Genomic DNA, 18014 nt, shown 5'->3' on the forward strand with positions numbered 1-18014 from the left:
GGATCATCTAGATTAGTCTCAGTTCAGCGAAAATGGTATATTGACTACATTTCTAGTAACTGTTTTAAAAAAAGGGAGAAACATTTTTCCCTTTCTTTCTCCTTCCATATTAACTATAGGTCAGATAGAAATAACAAGATTTTCATATTTTTCATCATTAAATTGTATAAACCCACTTACTATGTAATAATATTAAAATTCTCCTGTACAAAGATTTTCTTTTGTAAGTCAAGGGCAAAACATTGTATTATAAATTGTGTGAAAAAGAGACTATATATGAGTACCCTTCCTTCCTTCTATAAAAAATAATCTCTCTAAAGTATTTACTATCTGAATTTCGGTAGGATCTAGGAAGATGAGTATATGGAAATTAAAAATTCACTTCCCACTTTTGTATGATCTGTAATTTTTGGAGTCATATAAAGTATTACCCTGTCCCCGGCCAATACAAAACAACCAAAAATAATACACAAAAACATCATAGCACTAATACAATATTCACTGGGGTTTGAACACTTCTAGGTCACACCAAAAGCGGACTGTCTTTCCTATGCAGAGATGAAGTCTGGGCACATATAGGAGACAGTGAAGACACTTGGCTGAAATGGACAGAGAGCACATGCAAAGCTTTAATCTTAAATGTCCCTAAGTTCCTGGTTTTATAATTACTGTAGATGAAATAGGCACCAGTATCATCTGAAAACTTTGAAATCTGAAAACTCAAGATTCTACTGAAACATTTCTACTTAGGACTCATAAATACATACCGTTATCTTCGTCTATTCCAACAGGGCCTGCTTGAGGAGTCTCGCCATTCTTTAAGCAGTTATGGATATATGTTGCCTTCCACCTTGCATACTTTCTGTGTTTCACATTCTGAAAGGGAATATATTTGTAGCACCATCAGAGCATGATAAAATACAAATGAAAAGTACTAACTTGGGCTAAGTCACATTCCTGAGATGCAGTCTCTATTTGTGGGGTGCAGTGCTGAGAGTCTGACCATCTCTACATTCTACTGCTGATTCTTCCAGTGGTCAGGGCCTGGCAGACTCCACGAGGTCTTTTCATTAGAACACTATGGCATCACATCACAAAAAAAGGCCGCAAGGGAAGTGTTTGTGTGTCTTGCCAGCAAAATTTCTATCTCTTGGGTTCCTACAGAAATAGGTTAAATGGAATTTTAAGCTAAAATATACAAGACAGAGACAATAGATAACTTGTTTCTATAAAGATACATACAAATCCATGAAAATAAAACTAAGATGATAAAAGTGATATGTGGTTAATTTTCACTTCTAAGTTGTCATATGCTGCTACCTAAGTGCTTGATCTGACTACCTGAGTTCTCAAGCGGGGAGGGAGGGAGGAACTGCAAACATCTCTCACTAAGGAGCCTGAACTTTCCTGGGTCAGCCCCAAGGCCTCCTTCCTGTCCCCTCATTCAGGTTTGACTGCACTTTGTTCCATTTCCTCAACAAGTTTTCAAAACAACTGTCCACACTTGGGTCTTCCTGGTTTTACTGTTCAGCTCATTGGCACGTGTGCTTGTTTTATTTCCTTTCAGTTCTCTCGGGTCACACACTAAGTCAGACAACTTGAATGTACCTACCTCTTTAGTGGCATGGGTCTGTACCTCACCGAAGAGGAGCTTCTCTTGCTAATGTCACCAATAACCTATTTCTCTTGAGCAAGCCCAGTGGACATTTCTAGCCTTCCCTTGTCAAACCTGACAGCAGCATATTAAACCCTGGGCCATTTCTGTTTGTGAAACAGTCGGTCCCATTTTGTGACTATTTTTCTCCTTCCTCCATTTTTTGCTACCTAAGCCCCTATCCAGCCTCCAAATAGTCTGAAGGCTCCTATTCTAGCAGAGACTAAAACTAGTGGAGCAGTCAGTGTGACTCACATAGGACTTTAAACATTGCTTATGTTTCCCACAGTATTAGCAAAGTTACAGAAGCCCATTATTTCTAACTTTTTTAAACATGGAGGCTTTGGACCACTGGGATTACCTTTATTTGGCAGTGTATCTGAGCTGGGTGGCAGTTCCTTCAAATGATGCACTCATGCAGATCCATTAACACCACATCTCTCCCCTGCTCTTCCATTGCCCTGTCCCTGCATTCCCAGCTTCACACATCTTAGCATTTATTATCAGGTACAATGTGTTAACTTATAGCAGCCCATCTTTCTTCCCTATACTACTTACACAATTCCTACAAGCATCAGGACAGCAGTCATTCAACTTGTCTGTATATCTACATATTGATTTATATAGCTTCTGTTGTCTTTATTCATCTTAAATGTACGTAACTAGCCCAAATTTGCTTCTGACAAGTATCTGGTAATGTGGTTATTTCTACTATGAAGTCACATATACAACTAAAATGAATCTGCCCCAAATTGCTTTCTTGATTCTCCCCAGTCTCTTCCTCTCTCAGTTAACTTCATTCATTGAAGACAGATATCTGTGGGAGTCATTTTTAGCACCCCTATCTTATCTCTGGCCACTTCCATCTAATTCACCTGATTTTGCTTTTGAAAATCATAATGTCCTTTATTTCCATATTTCTAAGATTCCCCTAACCTCCTAATATGTCTCTATATTTTTAACCCATCTTCCGCTGTATTTTCCTCATCAAGTGCTCACATCAATCTTCTAAAACATAAACCCATTCATATCAAATCTTTTCAGTGGCTTCCCCAAGCACTTGGGCTATAAAAGTATTTCCTACTTGGTTCATAAGCTTCATAAAGCTATGTCTAAGCTCCTCAATCTTCCTATCCTCTTCACTCTATCATGCAGCTTTCTGGACAGTTTCGATCTCTACACATGTCCAGGCCCACATATGTTGCTATCTCTGGCTGTTTCTACTTTTTCTCACAAGGTATATTTATTTACTCCCTACTCATTCCTTTTGGGGTGCATCAAATATTAATTCCTCACCAAGGTTTTCCTGACCTACCCAATCTAAAACTAAGTAATTTATTTTTTAACATTTGCCATAATTTATAATTACCTACTTATATTTATAAAACATTTTCTCATCTATAAAAATACTTACATCACCAAAGGCAGTCTACTGTTTGCCTTCTGTACATGTCTCTGGTTTTGTTCTAGTACTCAGCAGCTGCTTAAAAACATCTCCTATCAGATGAATGTGTGCTAACAGAAATTATCACTTTCTCCAATAACGTAGCGAAATTGCTTGGCTATGTATGCATTATTCAGGTTAGGAACTTCAACTGAATTGATTATACAGTTATATAGGACAATTTGAAATTTCCAAAGTTTGACTGCTGAACTTGTTTGGGGTTGGAGGACTTTTGAAACAGGGTATCATTCCAAGGCCTAGGCTAGCTGTCTAGGCTCTTGAGTGCTGTATAATCCAGGCTGGTCTTAAACTTGGGGCAATTCTCTTGCTTCAGCCTCCCAAGTGCTGGGATTATAGCACAAGGCACCACACCAGACTAGTAGTTTCTGACCTACAGAAACAGCATTAGCATATGGGCTGCTCTGTTTTTTCCCTTCTCTTTCAATGCCTTTAATAAAAGCCAAACAAAACCAAACAAAAATGTCAAAGCACTGAGTTTCCATTAGTTTTATGTTTTCAAAATCCCATACAAACTGGGACTGACGGTGTACAAACACTAAATTATCTAACTCAAGAGTTTCTGGGTTTACATGTACACTTGAATCCCATATCTACAAATGACATTATTTTAAAATGCTCATTATCCTATCCTCCAGTTGTAAAATTGAAGTTATTACTTATTTTAAATATATGTAGTTACTATGGATATTTTTGTAGTTTAATAAACATTTGCTATTAAGACTTTAAATTAGCAAGTAAGAGATATAAAATAAGCCTGTGTTCTATTTGCCCCTTGGAGCTAATCATCCAGCTACGAACACAGGAAACATATTACATCAGCTACAACAAGTAGGGAACACTAAACTTGTCTCTTTGGTGTGGTGGTATTTTATTTGTACTGAAATGTGATTTTAATTGTATGTTAATAAATAAAGTTGCCTGGGGGTCAGAGCTATTAGAGCCATAGCAAGTGCGTGGCGGCGGTGGCACACACCTTTAAGGACCTGGAGGGCAGTACATACAGGCAGTGACGAGGCAGTCACATGTTTGGGTTTACAACCAATGAGAAGGCAGAAAAGCTAGACTATATAAAGACATACACACAGGAAGTAGGTCCCTTTTTTCAGAGAGCTCTCTTGGCTGAAGAGGATCGCTGAATCAGGAAGGGTGAGGCTCTTAGCTCTGACCTCTTGGCTTTCTTCTCTGAATTGGCTCTGTATTTCTTATTTAATAAGATGGTTGGTTACATCTACACTTTGGTAAGTGTTTAAATACTTCTGTCTTAGTTAGTGTCTATTGCTGTAAGAGACACCATGACTTCGGCAACTCTTACAAAGAAAACACTTAATTGGGGTGGCTCGCTTATAGTTTCAGAGGTTCAGTCCATTATCATCATGTTGGGGAGCATGGCAGCGTGCAGGCAGACATGGTATTGAAGCTGAAGTGCTACATCTTGCAGGTGACAGGAAATCGACTGATAGTCACACTGAGGGAACTTGAGCAAAATAGACCTCAAAGCCTGTCCCCACAGTGAGATACTTCCTCCATCAAAGCCACACCTACTTCAACAAGCCACATTCTAATAGTGCCACTTCTTTTGGGGACCATTCTTTCAAACCACCACAAATTCAGAAAGAAAAAAGTATGCTCAAAGATCCCTGGGAGGAGAAATGTTATTTTTGGTTTGGTCATTAAGACAAACATGATGTGAAAAGGTGGAGAGAAAAGCAAGACCAGGCTAGAGAGAAAGAAAGGTCTATGCAGCCAGAAAGGCGGAAATAAAGAGAAGTTAAGATGAGTGGAAACTCAATCTGGATGGGTAAGAAGATTATGGGTGAGTTGGATAAGAGAAATCCAAAACAAGATTAAAGTTTTAGCCAACAACTTTTTATCACCCTCCAGGTTACAAAGCACTTTTATACACTTTCCTATTTGGCCCTCCACAATCATCTTGAGGTGCAAGTAAGTTATATTTTACTTCCTTTATATGTGAACAAAACCCCACTTTGGTCTGGCATTCAAAGCCTTCCACATTAACGATTCTTCTTTAGTCCCAGTCATGCCATTTCCTGCATGCTACTTCCTCACGCTATTCTCCCTTTCCTACCATGGTCAGCTTGTGGTCAAATGTCTCCTCTTCTTCAAGGCTCAGCTCAAATATTTATTCCCAAATAGCCCCCCGGGCTTGCAGGAAGTTAGTAATCATCTGTCATTTCCTCAAGGCAGACACTATGCTAACTGCTGAGGGAGACAGGAGGAAAGAGACAGCACAAATATTCCATACAGTTCAACATGAAGGCCCAACAGTAACTGCCATCTCTAAATGTGAGCCCTTTCATCCAAAGTTCTGCTCTCAACTTCTGCTGAAGAAGAAAACACACACTTTACTTCCCTGATGGGCACGTTGTCAATGGTCAAAGATTTCTACAAGGTCCTACCATTTCCATGCAGGGGATCCAAGGAAGTAAGCATCTAACACCCACCTATTTGGAGAGACCATATTCAAACCACAGCGGTAAGATATTTCTTCTTCATCCTTTTCACTTAGGGCTGATTAACCTCATTATACTTAGCTATCAATGGTCATATTTTAGTAATAAAACCAGGCACACTTTGGCAAGCTACAACGATCATGATACAACTTGTAATTCAGATGGAAATATATGAACCAAGAGGAAATAACTTTAGAAGGTCAATTACTTACTGTGTATTTAGGATGTATCTAGTAAAAAGAGGATACTTCTGTACACAAATGAACTGCATCTTTATATAAGTTAACCTCGTCCGCAGATCTTGTGGCAGAGCTGTATTATGACTGCCTAAGATTCACTCCTAGTCTCATATTGGGAGAAGTTTAAACCACCCTCAGCACTGTTACCAAGTATGTAAAGTTTTAAGAGAATATTAGTTTAAGTTAAAGAGGGTCTATATTAGTAAACATATGAAAAAATATTTCCAATAACAAAGAAAAATTTGTTTTTAGTCTCTATTTTCCAAAACCCTGGCATGAATAATATATAGCAGAAATTTCTGACAGTTTTAACTTGAGTTAAAAGACATTTGAATGCTGTTGTAAAAATAGAGAATGTTTGATGATGCACAGTATTTTAAGAGGAAAATTTCAAGATGCCAATATTTGTAAAATCCATTCACTCTTTTGGCTGATTAAGACATCCTTTCTGGGAAACAGGAATTCTTAAAGGAGCTTTTACTTCTGCCCCGGGCCCCAAGTTCCTGTTTTGTAACTAAACTGATGAAAATCACTGACGATGGCAAATTTCACCTGGTAGAGTCAGCAGCGGATATGAAGCTCTCCACTGAATTCTCAATGCACTGCCTGGACTAGCCCTCAGAGCTGCTCGACTGGTAGGAAAACACAAAGCTGGATCAGGTGTTCTCTAACTAAGTGCACACAGGAATGACAGGAGATTTAATTCCAAATAAAAACCAAATTTGTCCCAAGCTTGTAGACTTGGAAAAGCCAATATAACCAGTTTCTGGCACACAGACTTCACTTTCAGGAGAGCCCTAGTGACCTTTAGTTCTTCTCCCCTGACTTTTTGTCTTAAACTACCTAGATTCAACATCACAAATATCCTTATTACTCATGGTAACTGCTTTCATCAATATTAGTATTTCTGAACACTTCTGTATTCACCCTATACTCGATGGCACTTTCTACACATTCTGCACTTTCTGGACCCTAAGATCTTGTTGTATCACTCCCACTGCTTTAATCTCCATTAATATTTGGTTTATGGGCTCTCCAGGTCTCGTGATTTTCTTTTTTCCTTGGTGACATTGCAATCAATCCTTTATACTGGCTTGTTCTTGTTACACAGGGCCTAGACTTCCACCAACTAGTTCTTAGATACCTCTTCTTCCCCACTTAACCTGATTCTCTGTTACAGGGTGATGGTTTGAATTAGAATGGCACCCATGGACTCATATGTTTGCTTAGTTCCTAGTTGATGAACTGCTTGGATTAGGAGGTGTGCCCTTGTTGGAAGAGGTGGGTAGCTGGAGGTGGTCTTTGAGGTTTCAAAAGCCCAGGCCAGGCCAAATTTTGCACTCTGTTTGTGGATCATGATGCAAAACTCTGAGCTCCAGCACCATGCTTGTCTGCTTCCAGCCATCATAATAATGGACTAACCCTCTGAAAATGAGCAAGCCCCCATTTAAGTACTTTCTTTTATAAAAATTGCCTTGGTCATGTTGGCTTTAAACAACAACATATAAAAAAGTCCCAAATTTACGTCTTCTTTTAGACTCTTTCAAACCTTAAAACTAACACATCTAATTAAACATTTCACTTGTAGGCTTGGTAGCCTTCCCCCCCCGCCCCCCCACCCCATATTCCATATAATTTTCTTACTTAGAGGCAATATATGAGGGGCAGCCAAGTTTTAAAACCTAGTAAAAAGGATCAGATTTGGGGGAAATCTTCTTTTTATTAGGAAATATTTTCCTATTAGAAGAAATAAATTCCTAAATTAATAAATGTATAATGATCTTGTAGACCTCAATGTTATATTTCAACTGACAATAAGCCACTACTACAATAGAATCTTCTCAACGTTCAGCTCCATTGATCCCTTCACTAAATCTGTTCCTTCTCATGTCAATTCTGACATGTCTGAATGGCAGTTCTCTTTTTTGTTATTTGCTATTGCTCTGAGGTACTAACTAGGCTAGGCTTAAACTAGGTTGGCCTGGAACTCATGATCCTCTGTGGCCTTGTCTCCTGAGTGCTGGGATTACAGTACGCTACCATATATGGCTTGCAACACCATTCTCAACAGCTGCTCAAGGCCATGCTCTCAGTCATGCGCTTATCATCTACTTCTATCAGTGCTATGACAGAAACACACCCAGAATCCAACTACTTGTCGTCATGACCTCCACTGCAAAGTCAGGTCTGAACAAGCAATATCTTTCATATTGATCATTTAATGTCTGCTTTTCCTAGTCAATCCTTGTCTACTACCCTGAAAATAGTAACTGTTTAGATAAAGACAATTCTTAGCCATTATGCTTGAATTCTCCCTCCTCATCTTAATCTCTATTATTCTTCCTGTTATTTTCCATTCAGTCACAGAATTCCCCTTGCTACCCAATCTTGGATGAGTAGTTCATATTAGCTTCAGAATCATTACGGTACTTGGTAAAGAGCATGAATTCCATATAAAACTGCCTCCTCCTGGACTATCTGTGTGGTTTTTTTCCCCCTCATCATCTTTAAGGTTTTGCTAAAATGTTGCCTGATTCTCAGCAAGGCCTTTCCAAATCAACTTACTTACAAATTCTTATTCCTACCTTCGATTTGTCAATTACAGCTATTGAAATGTAGCAATAAACTTTTTTTTTGTTGTTAAACTTGAATATACAATGACTTGGGGTTCAGTGGATAATGATGAGGATATTGGTAAAATCTCCAAGTTATAAAAAGAAGTGGAAAAAAAAATTCCTGAGAGGGAATTTACAGCTTTCAGAAAATTTTCAAAGCAACCGAAAAAAACCACAAAACAAACAAAAAAACCCAAAAAACAAAACAAAAAAAGGCTAGTAATCTCTTAGTGCTTACAGCACATTTACCTCTGGTCCCTAAAATATATCATACAAACAAATGATGGTCTATATAGTGCCTGGAGCAATGAAATATAGTAAGAAATACTTGAGAAACAAGCAATAAAAATTGTTATAATAGTGACTATATATTGAAGTACTTGTAATTACTTATTACATACACTTTCTGACAAGTTTAGACAAGAGTTTTACAGGTGCATAATTTTCAAAGCAACCATAATCTCACAGAACAAGATTTTAAAGAGGAGAGCAAAATTTTACTTCAAAAATTAATTAAAATTAAATCCACATATTAGAATTTATCTATTCTATTATCATAACATTGGTATGTATATTCAAATATTTAATAATATAGTTTCATTAAACTTATGGGGAAGTTTTAACAACAGTATATATTATATTATATATAGGTAGATACGGCCATACAGTTTGCAACCAATATAAGTCTCTGTGTTTACTTGGTCGGGTCTGAGCAGCTGCGGGACTGGCGGGTGACAGAGATTTGTCCTGACTGTGGGCCAGGCAGGAAAACTCTGGCTACACTGATGCTCAAATTTTTCCTCTCTTTTCCTTCCACCCCCTTATTTACTTACTTACTTATCCATCCATCATTTTCCTCAGAGGGAAGACAATCTCATACACAACAGAATCAAGATCAGGAATATTCACACACAGGAGTACTATCTGCTTCACAGCCATAACATTCTGTCAACTGCACCAGTAATGTCCTCTGCAGTTCCTTCTCCTAAGGCAGACAGCTAATCTAAGAGACGCATGCATTATTTAGTCATACTGAGTAATCATGGCTATTTAATTTCAATCTGATAAAGACTGTTTCTCCTGACCCTGACATAAAAAAATGCTAGCATAGTTATAAAATGTCTATTGATTAGATCTGTTGGATGTTTCTTCATGTTTGGTTTACATAATATATTTTGAACAGCACTGCCACAGACTACTTAATATTGAATAGGTAATGGTGATGTTGGCTTGCTCCAATACTAGTGATGCCAGGTTTCCCAACCTGCTTAAAGAGGTCCATGTTTTTCCCTTATAAATTCACAGTTTCTCTCACTGAAGCTATTAAGTAATCTGAGGGGAGATAGTTAATAGGCTTTAATGCTATAAAGAGTTTCTCTGTTCTTCCATCACTTACTCATTTTATTACATTTAACACTATGGCCCCACTGATTTATAAACTTAGGTTATTGTCCACTGTTATCAGACTTGCACTGATGTGCTGTGGGATGGTCTGTATGTCAAGTGTGTTGCTGATTGGTCAATAAATAAATCACTGATTGGCCAGTGGTCAGGCAGGAAGTATAGGCAGGACAAGGAAGAGAATAAAGCTGGGAAGTGGAAGGCTGAGTCAGAGAGACACTGCCAGATGCCATGATGACAAACAGCATGTGAAGATGCCGGTAAACCACGAGCCATGTGGCAAGGTATAGATTAATGGAAATGGATTAATTTAAGCTGTAAGAACAGTTAGCAAGAAGCCTGCCACGGCCATACAGTTTGCAACCAATATAAGTCTCTGTGTTTACTTGGTCGGGTCTGAGCAGCTGCGGGACTGGCGGGTGACAGAGATTTGTCCTGACTGTGGGCCAGGCAGGAAAACTCTGGCTACACTGATGCTCAAATTTTTCCTCTCTTTTCCTTCCACCCCCTTATTTACTTACTTACTTATCCATCCATCCATCCATCCATCCATCCATCCATCCATCCATCCATCCATCCATCTATCCATCCATCTACCTAGAGGTAGGGTCTCAACATAGCTTAGGCTGGCCTTCAACTTAAAATCTTCCTATCTCAATTTTCCAAGTGTAGAATACCATACTATGATTTTCTGGCACAAGAAGGTCCAACCTAATGCACTGCTTTCCTGACCTGAACTACAATGCAGTCTTTTTTTTTTTTTTTTTTTTTTTTTTTTAACAAGAGTTCCTGTTACAAAAGACTGGTGCTGAGAACCAAATCAGGTACTCAGGCTGTTCTCTGTTGCTGGGCTCCATTGTTTTTAGATTGTTTTGGTATAGAGAAATAGGAACTAGGCTGTATATGCTTTTTACACATATTACATACACACTGTAAATACATATTCATGAAAACATGCAAATTATACACATTAAAATAGCATATATCCATATGCATAAATGTGTATATATAAACCAATGTCTTCAGAAGCATGAATTAAGATCCTCTGATTTTGCAACACAATGTACATCTCTCTCTCTCCTTGTACTTAGTTCCTACCACAGTGCAAACCTGCTGTCCTCTGTATTTGCCCATCTGCTTAATCCCAGAGTAGAGTAAGCCACTTTATAACTGTCAGCTCAACCCAAAGAAGCCTAGAAATAGTGCAATACTGACATTTTTTAGTAAAACTGATATATCATTTGAGATGTATAAACATTAAATATATAAATTGTTATTTTGATAAATAGATGTTGGTGTAAATATATAATATATGTAATTTCTAACTAATCGAAATGTTTCTTTATAGCACTTTCAGATCCATTTCCCCATTGCCCCCATAAAAAACTCTTCAAAGTATTTTTCATTTTTTTGTATTAGAATGAACTTGTCTATATTATTTACAGGCAAACATGAACAGTGTACCATTAGATTCTTCTTTTGATCAGCATTTCTACAAAATTCACCCATATTCTAGGCTACATCATTTGTCAATTCCATATGATACTGAATAACACTATAATTTTGTTTATTAATTGCTCAGATGTACATAGCTGGGTTGTTTCCAGATTTTGGCTGTTATGAATAAATTTCCAACAAGCAAGCTCTTTTTCTAGACATATGTTTCTGTTTCTCTTGGGTAAGTATCAGAAAAGGAAGTGCTGGGTAAAAAAGGTGTGAGTATGTTTAATTTTATAAAACCTGCCAATTCTTTCCACTCAGTAGTTATAACATCTAACATTTTCTCCAAAAAAGGTCTGGTTTTTCTTCATTCTAAACGTTTCAGGGGCCAGTTTTTATTTGCTTGGTTAATTTTACTGAATGTTAAAGCTACTGGTTTTGTTTTGTGATTTTACTTTTTTTTATCAGTGACTGAGTAGATTTTTAAAATCTCTGACTATAATTATAAATTTTTAAAGATTTTGTGCTAAGTATTCCATATTTGAAAATCTTGTTATGGGGTATACTGACATTTCAAAGTGTATCATTTTCTTCATGACCTGACTCCTGACCACTATGAAATGTCTCATGTAATATGAGACAGTAATATGTTCTAAAAGCTTACTTTGTCTGCCATTGCTCCTTGGCTTTTGGTGACTTAGTCTCTGACATGAATGTCCTTTTCTATATTTCTACTTTAGAAAGAGCACCAGCGCTCCTAACTGCTGAGCTGTCTCCCCTGCCCCATCTTCATCTTTTTCAAGTGAATATTGTTATCAACAGGATTCTGATAAACAACATTTTATTTCTGCTTTTTTCCCCCTATTCTTTGTTAAGCACTTGTATTTATTTATTTATTTATTTATTTATTTATTTATTTATTTATTTATTTTTGGGTTTTTCGAGACAGGGTTTCTCTGTGTAGCTTTGCACCTTTCCTGGGACTTGCTTGGTAGCCCAGGCTGGCCTCGAACTCAGAGATCCGCCTGGCTCTGCCTCCCGAGTGCTGGGATTAAAGGCATGCGCCACCACCGCCTGGCAAGCACTTGTATTTATAATCACATAACTTTCTAGCTTCTTTATCTTTTCTTTTTTTTAAATAAGAAATCAAATATCTTCCAAAGCATTGCTATCCTGTGTGTAAAGTATTGTTTCATTTGACTTTCAAAATGTAGCTAGAAAAAAAATTTACCATTTTTGCTTCCATTATACTTCGGACAGACATGCTGGTCTGAGTAAATAATGCAATAGAAAACTAATAAAAAGCACCATTACTCATCTTCAGCTGTGAGACAGTAAGGTGCACACTCACTTCATCTGTCAGCTCACCAAACACTGTTATGACATCTATTAAGAGGCTTGCAGTGTAGAAGGACTTGATCATGTTTCTGGAAGAGAAAAGGGGATTGAATTAAACAAACACTGAAATGTAGTCATGTACTTATAAGAAAAAAATATGTTTAAAAACACTAAAATTAATGCTTGAAATAAAATCTATTCCAAGAACACAAATGGGAGTCCATTGCTAATGTCATCAGAAGAAACAAACACACTGTAAGTAAATGCTACAAGGTTTTATCACGAAGTTTGATTTAGCAATGTCAACTACTGCCTGAATCTATATCAAAGAACAATACATTTCTATGGTTTTAAATACTATAATAATGACCGAGCAGTCCTCTAAATTGGCTGGTATTCTTTCTTGTTTTTGTATCATTTGTTTTTTGAGACAGTGTCTTGCATGTAGCCTCTGTTGGCCTTGAATCTTGGATGACCCTCTTATCTCGAAATAGCTATGTGCCACCACACCCAGCTTGGCTGGTATCCTTTTAAAATTGACACCATCAGAACAAATTTGTTTTGATTAAAATCAACTCAGATTTTTACTAAATGTAAAGACTGGCTAATTGGGATAAATTTACTGAGAAATGAATTGGACATAAATCATTTCTAAAGCTACTCTCTTCAAACAGAAAAGCCCACATTTGTAACCTAAAAATCACTGTGGGTTACAATTCCAAAATATATAAACCATTACTCAGGTGGTCAGAAAGTATTCAACTGGACACTAGGTAATTCTGGTCAGAAAGCAGCCAAACTTTAGAAGCTTTTATTTTCCTTCCTCACTTACTTGTGAAATCGTCCAGCTCGATCTTCATTGTCTGCATACAAGAACATTTTCAAAGCATAATTTTCCAAATGGGCACAACCAACTATTTCTTGAGTAACAGCTTCATTATCCCCCAACTGTTTCTTAAGCTAAAATAAAATGAGACACATAGCTCATGATTCTGTATACTTAAGCACAAGTAATCTAATAATAACTCTAAGTAAATTACTTTACATTCATTTCAATAAAAACTGTAACAGCAAATCTTATGAAATAGCTCTACGCCAGCCTCCTGTATTCAAACAAAAGCCCGACTCCCTCACAGGGATGGAAATGTAGAGGTATAATGGAGCTTTATGGATGAAAACAACCCAAAATAAAAGACAACATTGCCAAGTACCAAATCCTGCTAAATATTACCCAGCCACTAACAACTACCCTAAAATGGAACTAGAAACTTCTCAAGCACATAATTTAAAATTAAACTTTGACCTATTTCAGTTTGCATCAAATATAAAAGAATAAGACTAGAAGCATTACTGTGTCCTAAAATAGTGCCTCTAGAACACAGTTTAAAGGAGAGCTCACACTAAACTATGAGGTGTAAAGTGACAAATTCCTTACCAGATTATTTTAACTTAGACACAAGTCAACACAACTTACAACTATGCGGATTTTCAGTTTGCATATCCTTCCACTACACATACAGTAATTTGAAATATTTTAAAACCAAAGCAGTTCCTGTTTTGCTTGTCGAGGACCATTAATTGAAACAAAATAATTTTCAGGAGCATCATATTTAGGCAACCATAATTGCTTTTACTAGAGGCTGGCTGGAAAGATAGCTCAGGAGCACTTGCAGAGGACATGGGTTCAGTGTTCAGCACCCACATAGTGGCTTGTCACTCAAGTACCAGGGGGAATCTGATGCCTTGTTCTGGCTTCTGCAGGCACTGAACACGTGGGGAACACTTGCATACATTCAGGCAAACACGCACAAACGCAAAAAATATCTCAGGATTGCCTAAAAAGTCAGCCGAAGTAAAAACTCTAAAAATTAAAACAGAATAATTTAATCTCCAGAAGAGATATATGTAATGTTGAAATTTAAGGTAATTTTGCCTAACCTTATTCTAACCACCCAAATCCCCATATAACACAATTTACTGTGTTTAACCTGCAAACTGATTTGTAAAAGTAGACTTGGTCCTAAAAAATTAGTGAAAATATGTCACTTCATCTTATGTACATGCAAAAATATCTGATAAAATCAAGACATTTTGAATGCTTTAAAGTCTAATGCAAACACTGTATCATAGAGATAAGCACTCATGTGAATGAACTTACCTCACTCGTTGTGATTGTACACATTGCAAAGAACTGAGTTCTGTTCATTCTGAAGCTTTACCTTAGCTATTATTACCAGTGTGAAAGACCATAATCTGTATAAATGTCAGTGAAAGGTAAGACTTTCCAAGTTCACTGTGATGTGTGAAAGGCATTGTCCATCTTCCCCAGCGGCACCTCATGCATTGGCACTATAATTCACCTTATCTCCACGTAAGCAACATCAGAAACTGGGACTTTGGGTCATAGACAGTGACAAGAAGTCACAGAGGACACTTCTATATGGTTGCCAATTACAACTAGGCTCTAAGTTCTACGGTGGACTGGTCCTTTGATCTGAATAGTAACTCTGGAATAATAAAGCAAAACAATAAAAACCTTAAAAGGTTCTGGGCTAACATAAATTGTTTGCTTTTGGTATGTATTACTTTTGTTTTTTTAAGACAAATAATGCAAGTGATGCAATTAACAAATACCTAAACTGACAGAAAGTAAGCCCACAGCTGTAAAGGATGCAACAATAACAGAGCCTACTTTACACTTGAAGCTCCCCTGGACAGAGTGTGGGTGTTTAAGACTCCTCCTTTTTCTTCAGGTGTAATGACACTGCTAAGTGTTGCTGGGAAAGAATTGAAATGACAGAAAACACATGCACAAACACACAAAATGAAATGCCATAGAAAACAGTCAAATAGTAAGTTATTGGTGGTTAACTTACAGCTTCTAACTGGTCCATTAGCTTTGATAAAAATTTACGACACTCGGGAGTTTTACTATCAATCTTCATTCCAGTTTGCATAGCATATAAACGACCTACACAGAAAAGAAAAATATGTTGGTTTTAAATTTCTATACATTTAAAAAATGCCCATCAGTTATTTAACTACATCCATGGTTAAGAACTTTATAGCACCCATTCGTGAGGATAAATTCCACTTGTTAGGATGAAACTGGAAGGCATGCAGACCTGGAGCGGGGGTCTAATCAACCTTGGCTGTTCTATAATCTGGTATTTTCCTTTTTCCATGACGTCGATCACATCGGCCTTGTGTATAGTATAGGCTTCCACGGTTGCTGCTCTTGAGGTAAGCACTGCTGATGGGACACCAGGAGTGTGTGCTCATTGTAGGTCTTTCCCCTGAGGCTCAAGAGCTTTTACAACATATCTTGAGTAGAACACCTCCTCATCATTCTGCTAAGATACAAACTAAGGAAGCACTATTCTTGTTCCCACCGAGTGGTTTGTGAACAGTCTTATTCTTCACAACCTTGGACGTAACAGCTGAGCATGTCTTCTCCTTCCATTCCTTTTCTAGAACACGCAGAAAGTTGAGGAACATCTGTCAATTCTCTAAACAAGACAAGGTTTTCCATTCCTGAGTGTTTTTGTCTTATGCTGACCCTAATGAAACATTCCACCACTGCTGTCTTGGCTCCAGGCTTCACCTTTGGTCTAACTTCCTGGCTTTTTAAGCATCATCTTATGAGATGGGAAGCAGATGACCTTCTATACTTTAAATTTTTCTTTTAAGTGACTGAATATTTAAAATATTTTATCTAGTAAGTAATTCAGAATTTATATAAATTTATACAAATTAAAATAAAAATTAGATTTATTATGGAATTTATTTATAAAAAACCACAAAAATCTCACCTAAACAATGCAAGAGAGCTACCATTCTAGCACATTTTTATAAGTAAGACCTTCCTTTGCTATCATGTTAAAAACACATCAAAAACTAGGTAGGCCCGTTGTTGTCAAAGGATGTACAATTTAACCGATGAGACAAGCATTAAAAGACAAGACAAGACAAGACAAAATACAACCCATGTAAAGAGTGCCCAACAAGTGCCAGCTTAGTGGTGCTGAGACAACTCGGGCTAGGATGGTGCCAACATGGGCTTGAGCTGAAGTTTATAGGGAGAACTGCTCCAGGTATTTCAATAGACACTCTTCCTTTAAATAAATAAACCTCTTTAAAAACTAATAAAACATCTGAGATAAGGCCAAAGCTGAAGACCTCTTTAACACACACCCCAGCTCCCCAGTTTCCCAATGCTGAGAACTAGAAATGTTTATGGTGGTGACTTTACAGGATGAACATACACACACACGTCTGTAATTCCCCCTTCTGAAACTCGGCAGGTCCTGGAGATGACAGCACTGGAGTTTCACAGTACACATGGGTTCTTCTAGCACATGCACACCAGGGCAATTCTCAAATTTCACTGCTATAATTGTTCTTGTGTTATGGCACCTCCTAGTGGACATATTTACAAGTTGGGTTGGGGAAACCAAGAGGTATCACTCCCTAGTGCCATTTTCACTTTGAGAGCTACTTTAAGGTATGCTTTAAAACCAAGTATCACTATACTGTTACTTCTACAATTATAATCTATGCAACAACCTGGATTTCACAAAAGCTGCTATTAATCATTAACCTGTGTCAATCTGGGGACTGAAAGTAGCATCTCACTGCATTTCCTAATGACATTACTATTTCCTAGGTATCTTGGTACTCTACTTTATGAATTAGGACTGCTATTAAATTAAAATCTTCTACTAAACTGGTTTTCTTTGTAACAAACTGGTTTAAAGAACCATTGTTTTTGGTTTTTCTTCAGGGTGGAGAGGAAGTGTTTGAGACTAAAACCAAGGTATCATGTTAGATGAACACGGTATCAATGAACTATAATCCCAGTCTGTAGTTCTTTACTTGAGATCAGACAGACAGAATTGTTTCTCATCCAGAGATCCAATATTCCCTCCCCCTGAATCAGCCGTATTCTTTAGAAACTTGTCCAGGACTTTATCCACAATGAACATGAAAGAATTCTGACCACTTCATTGATGAGCTAGTCCATATCTCCTTCCAGGGTTTGCTTACATTTCTTCTTAAAAGTCTATGACACAAGCTCTTCAGATGGAAATATGTTAGCTACAAATACTATGGGCACTTTTAAATTTTTGGAATGTTTCCAAGTAGAGGTTAAAGATACTTATATTTGTGACATTTCTCCACCAAATGAACCTAAGCATGGGAACTTCTTTTTATCTGTAAACACTCAAAATTCACCTAGATGATTATTCTGTTTTTTTATGGCTTAATTTTTCAGATTTAACTCTGTCTTGTATGTCTTGTATCCCATCTTCAAGTAACATACTTAAAAATCACTTAACACATCATCTTTTCTTTTTCTAATGTTCTGTGATTTTTTTTTTAATATACTTT

The 18014-nt window shown here is 37.2% G+C and overlaps 1 protein-coding gene across 1 annotated transcript in view; it reads right to left on the reverse strand.

The window, feature by feature from the left end:
* Positions 1 to 18014, reverse strand: part of Vta1 (vesicle trafficking 1) — a 57481-nt gene that overhangs the window by 21412 nt on the left and 18055 nt on the right. The window contains exons 2-5 of the mRNA XM_052751096.1: positions 15500 to 15594; positions 13456 to 13583; positions 12637 to 12712; positions 768 to 876 (exon numbers count right to left, since the gene is read on the reverse strand). Coding sequence (XP_052607056.1) covers positions 768 to 876; positions 12637 to 12712; positions 13456 to 13583; positions 15500 to 15594 — 408 coding nt within the window. The remainder of the gene's footprint in view (positions 1 to 767; positions 877 to 12636; positions 12713 to 13455; positions 13584 to 15499; positions 15595 to 18014) is intronic.

This window comes from Peromyscus californicus, unplaced genomic scaffold, assembly GCF_007827085.1.
Source record: "Peromyscus californicus insignis strain IS unplaced genomic scaffold, ASM782708v3 Scaffold_22__1_contigs__length_63687245, whole genome shotgun sequence".
NCBI classification, from domain to species: Eukaryota; Metazoa; Chordata; class Mammalia; order Rodentia; family Cricetidae; genus Peromyscus; species Peromyscus californicus.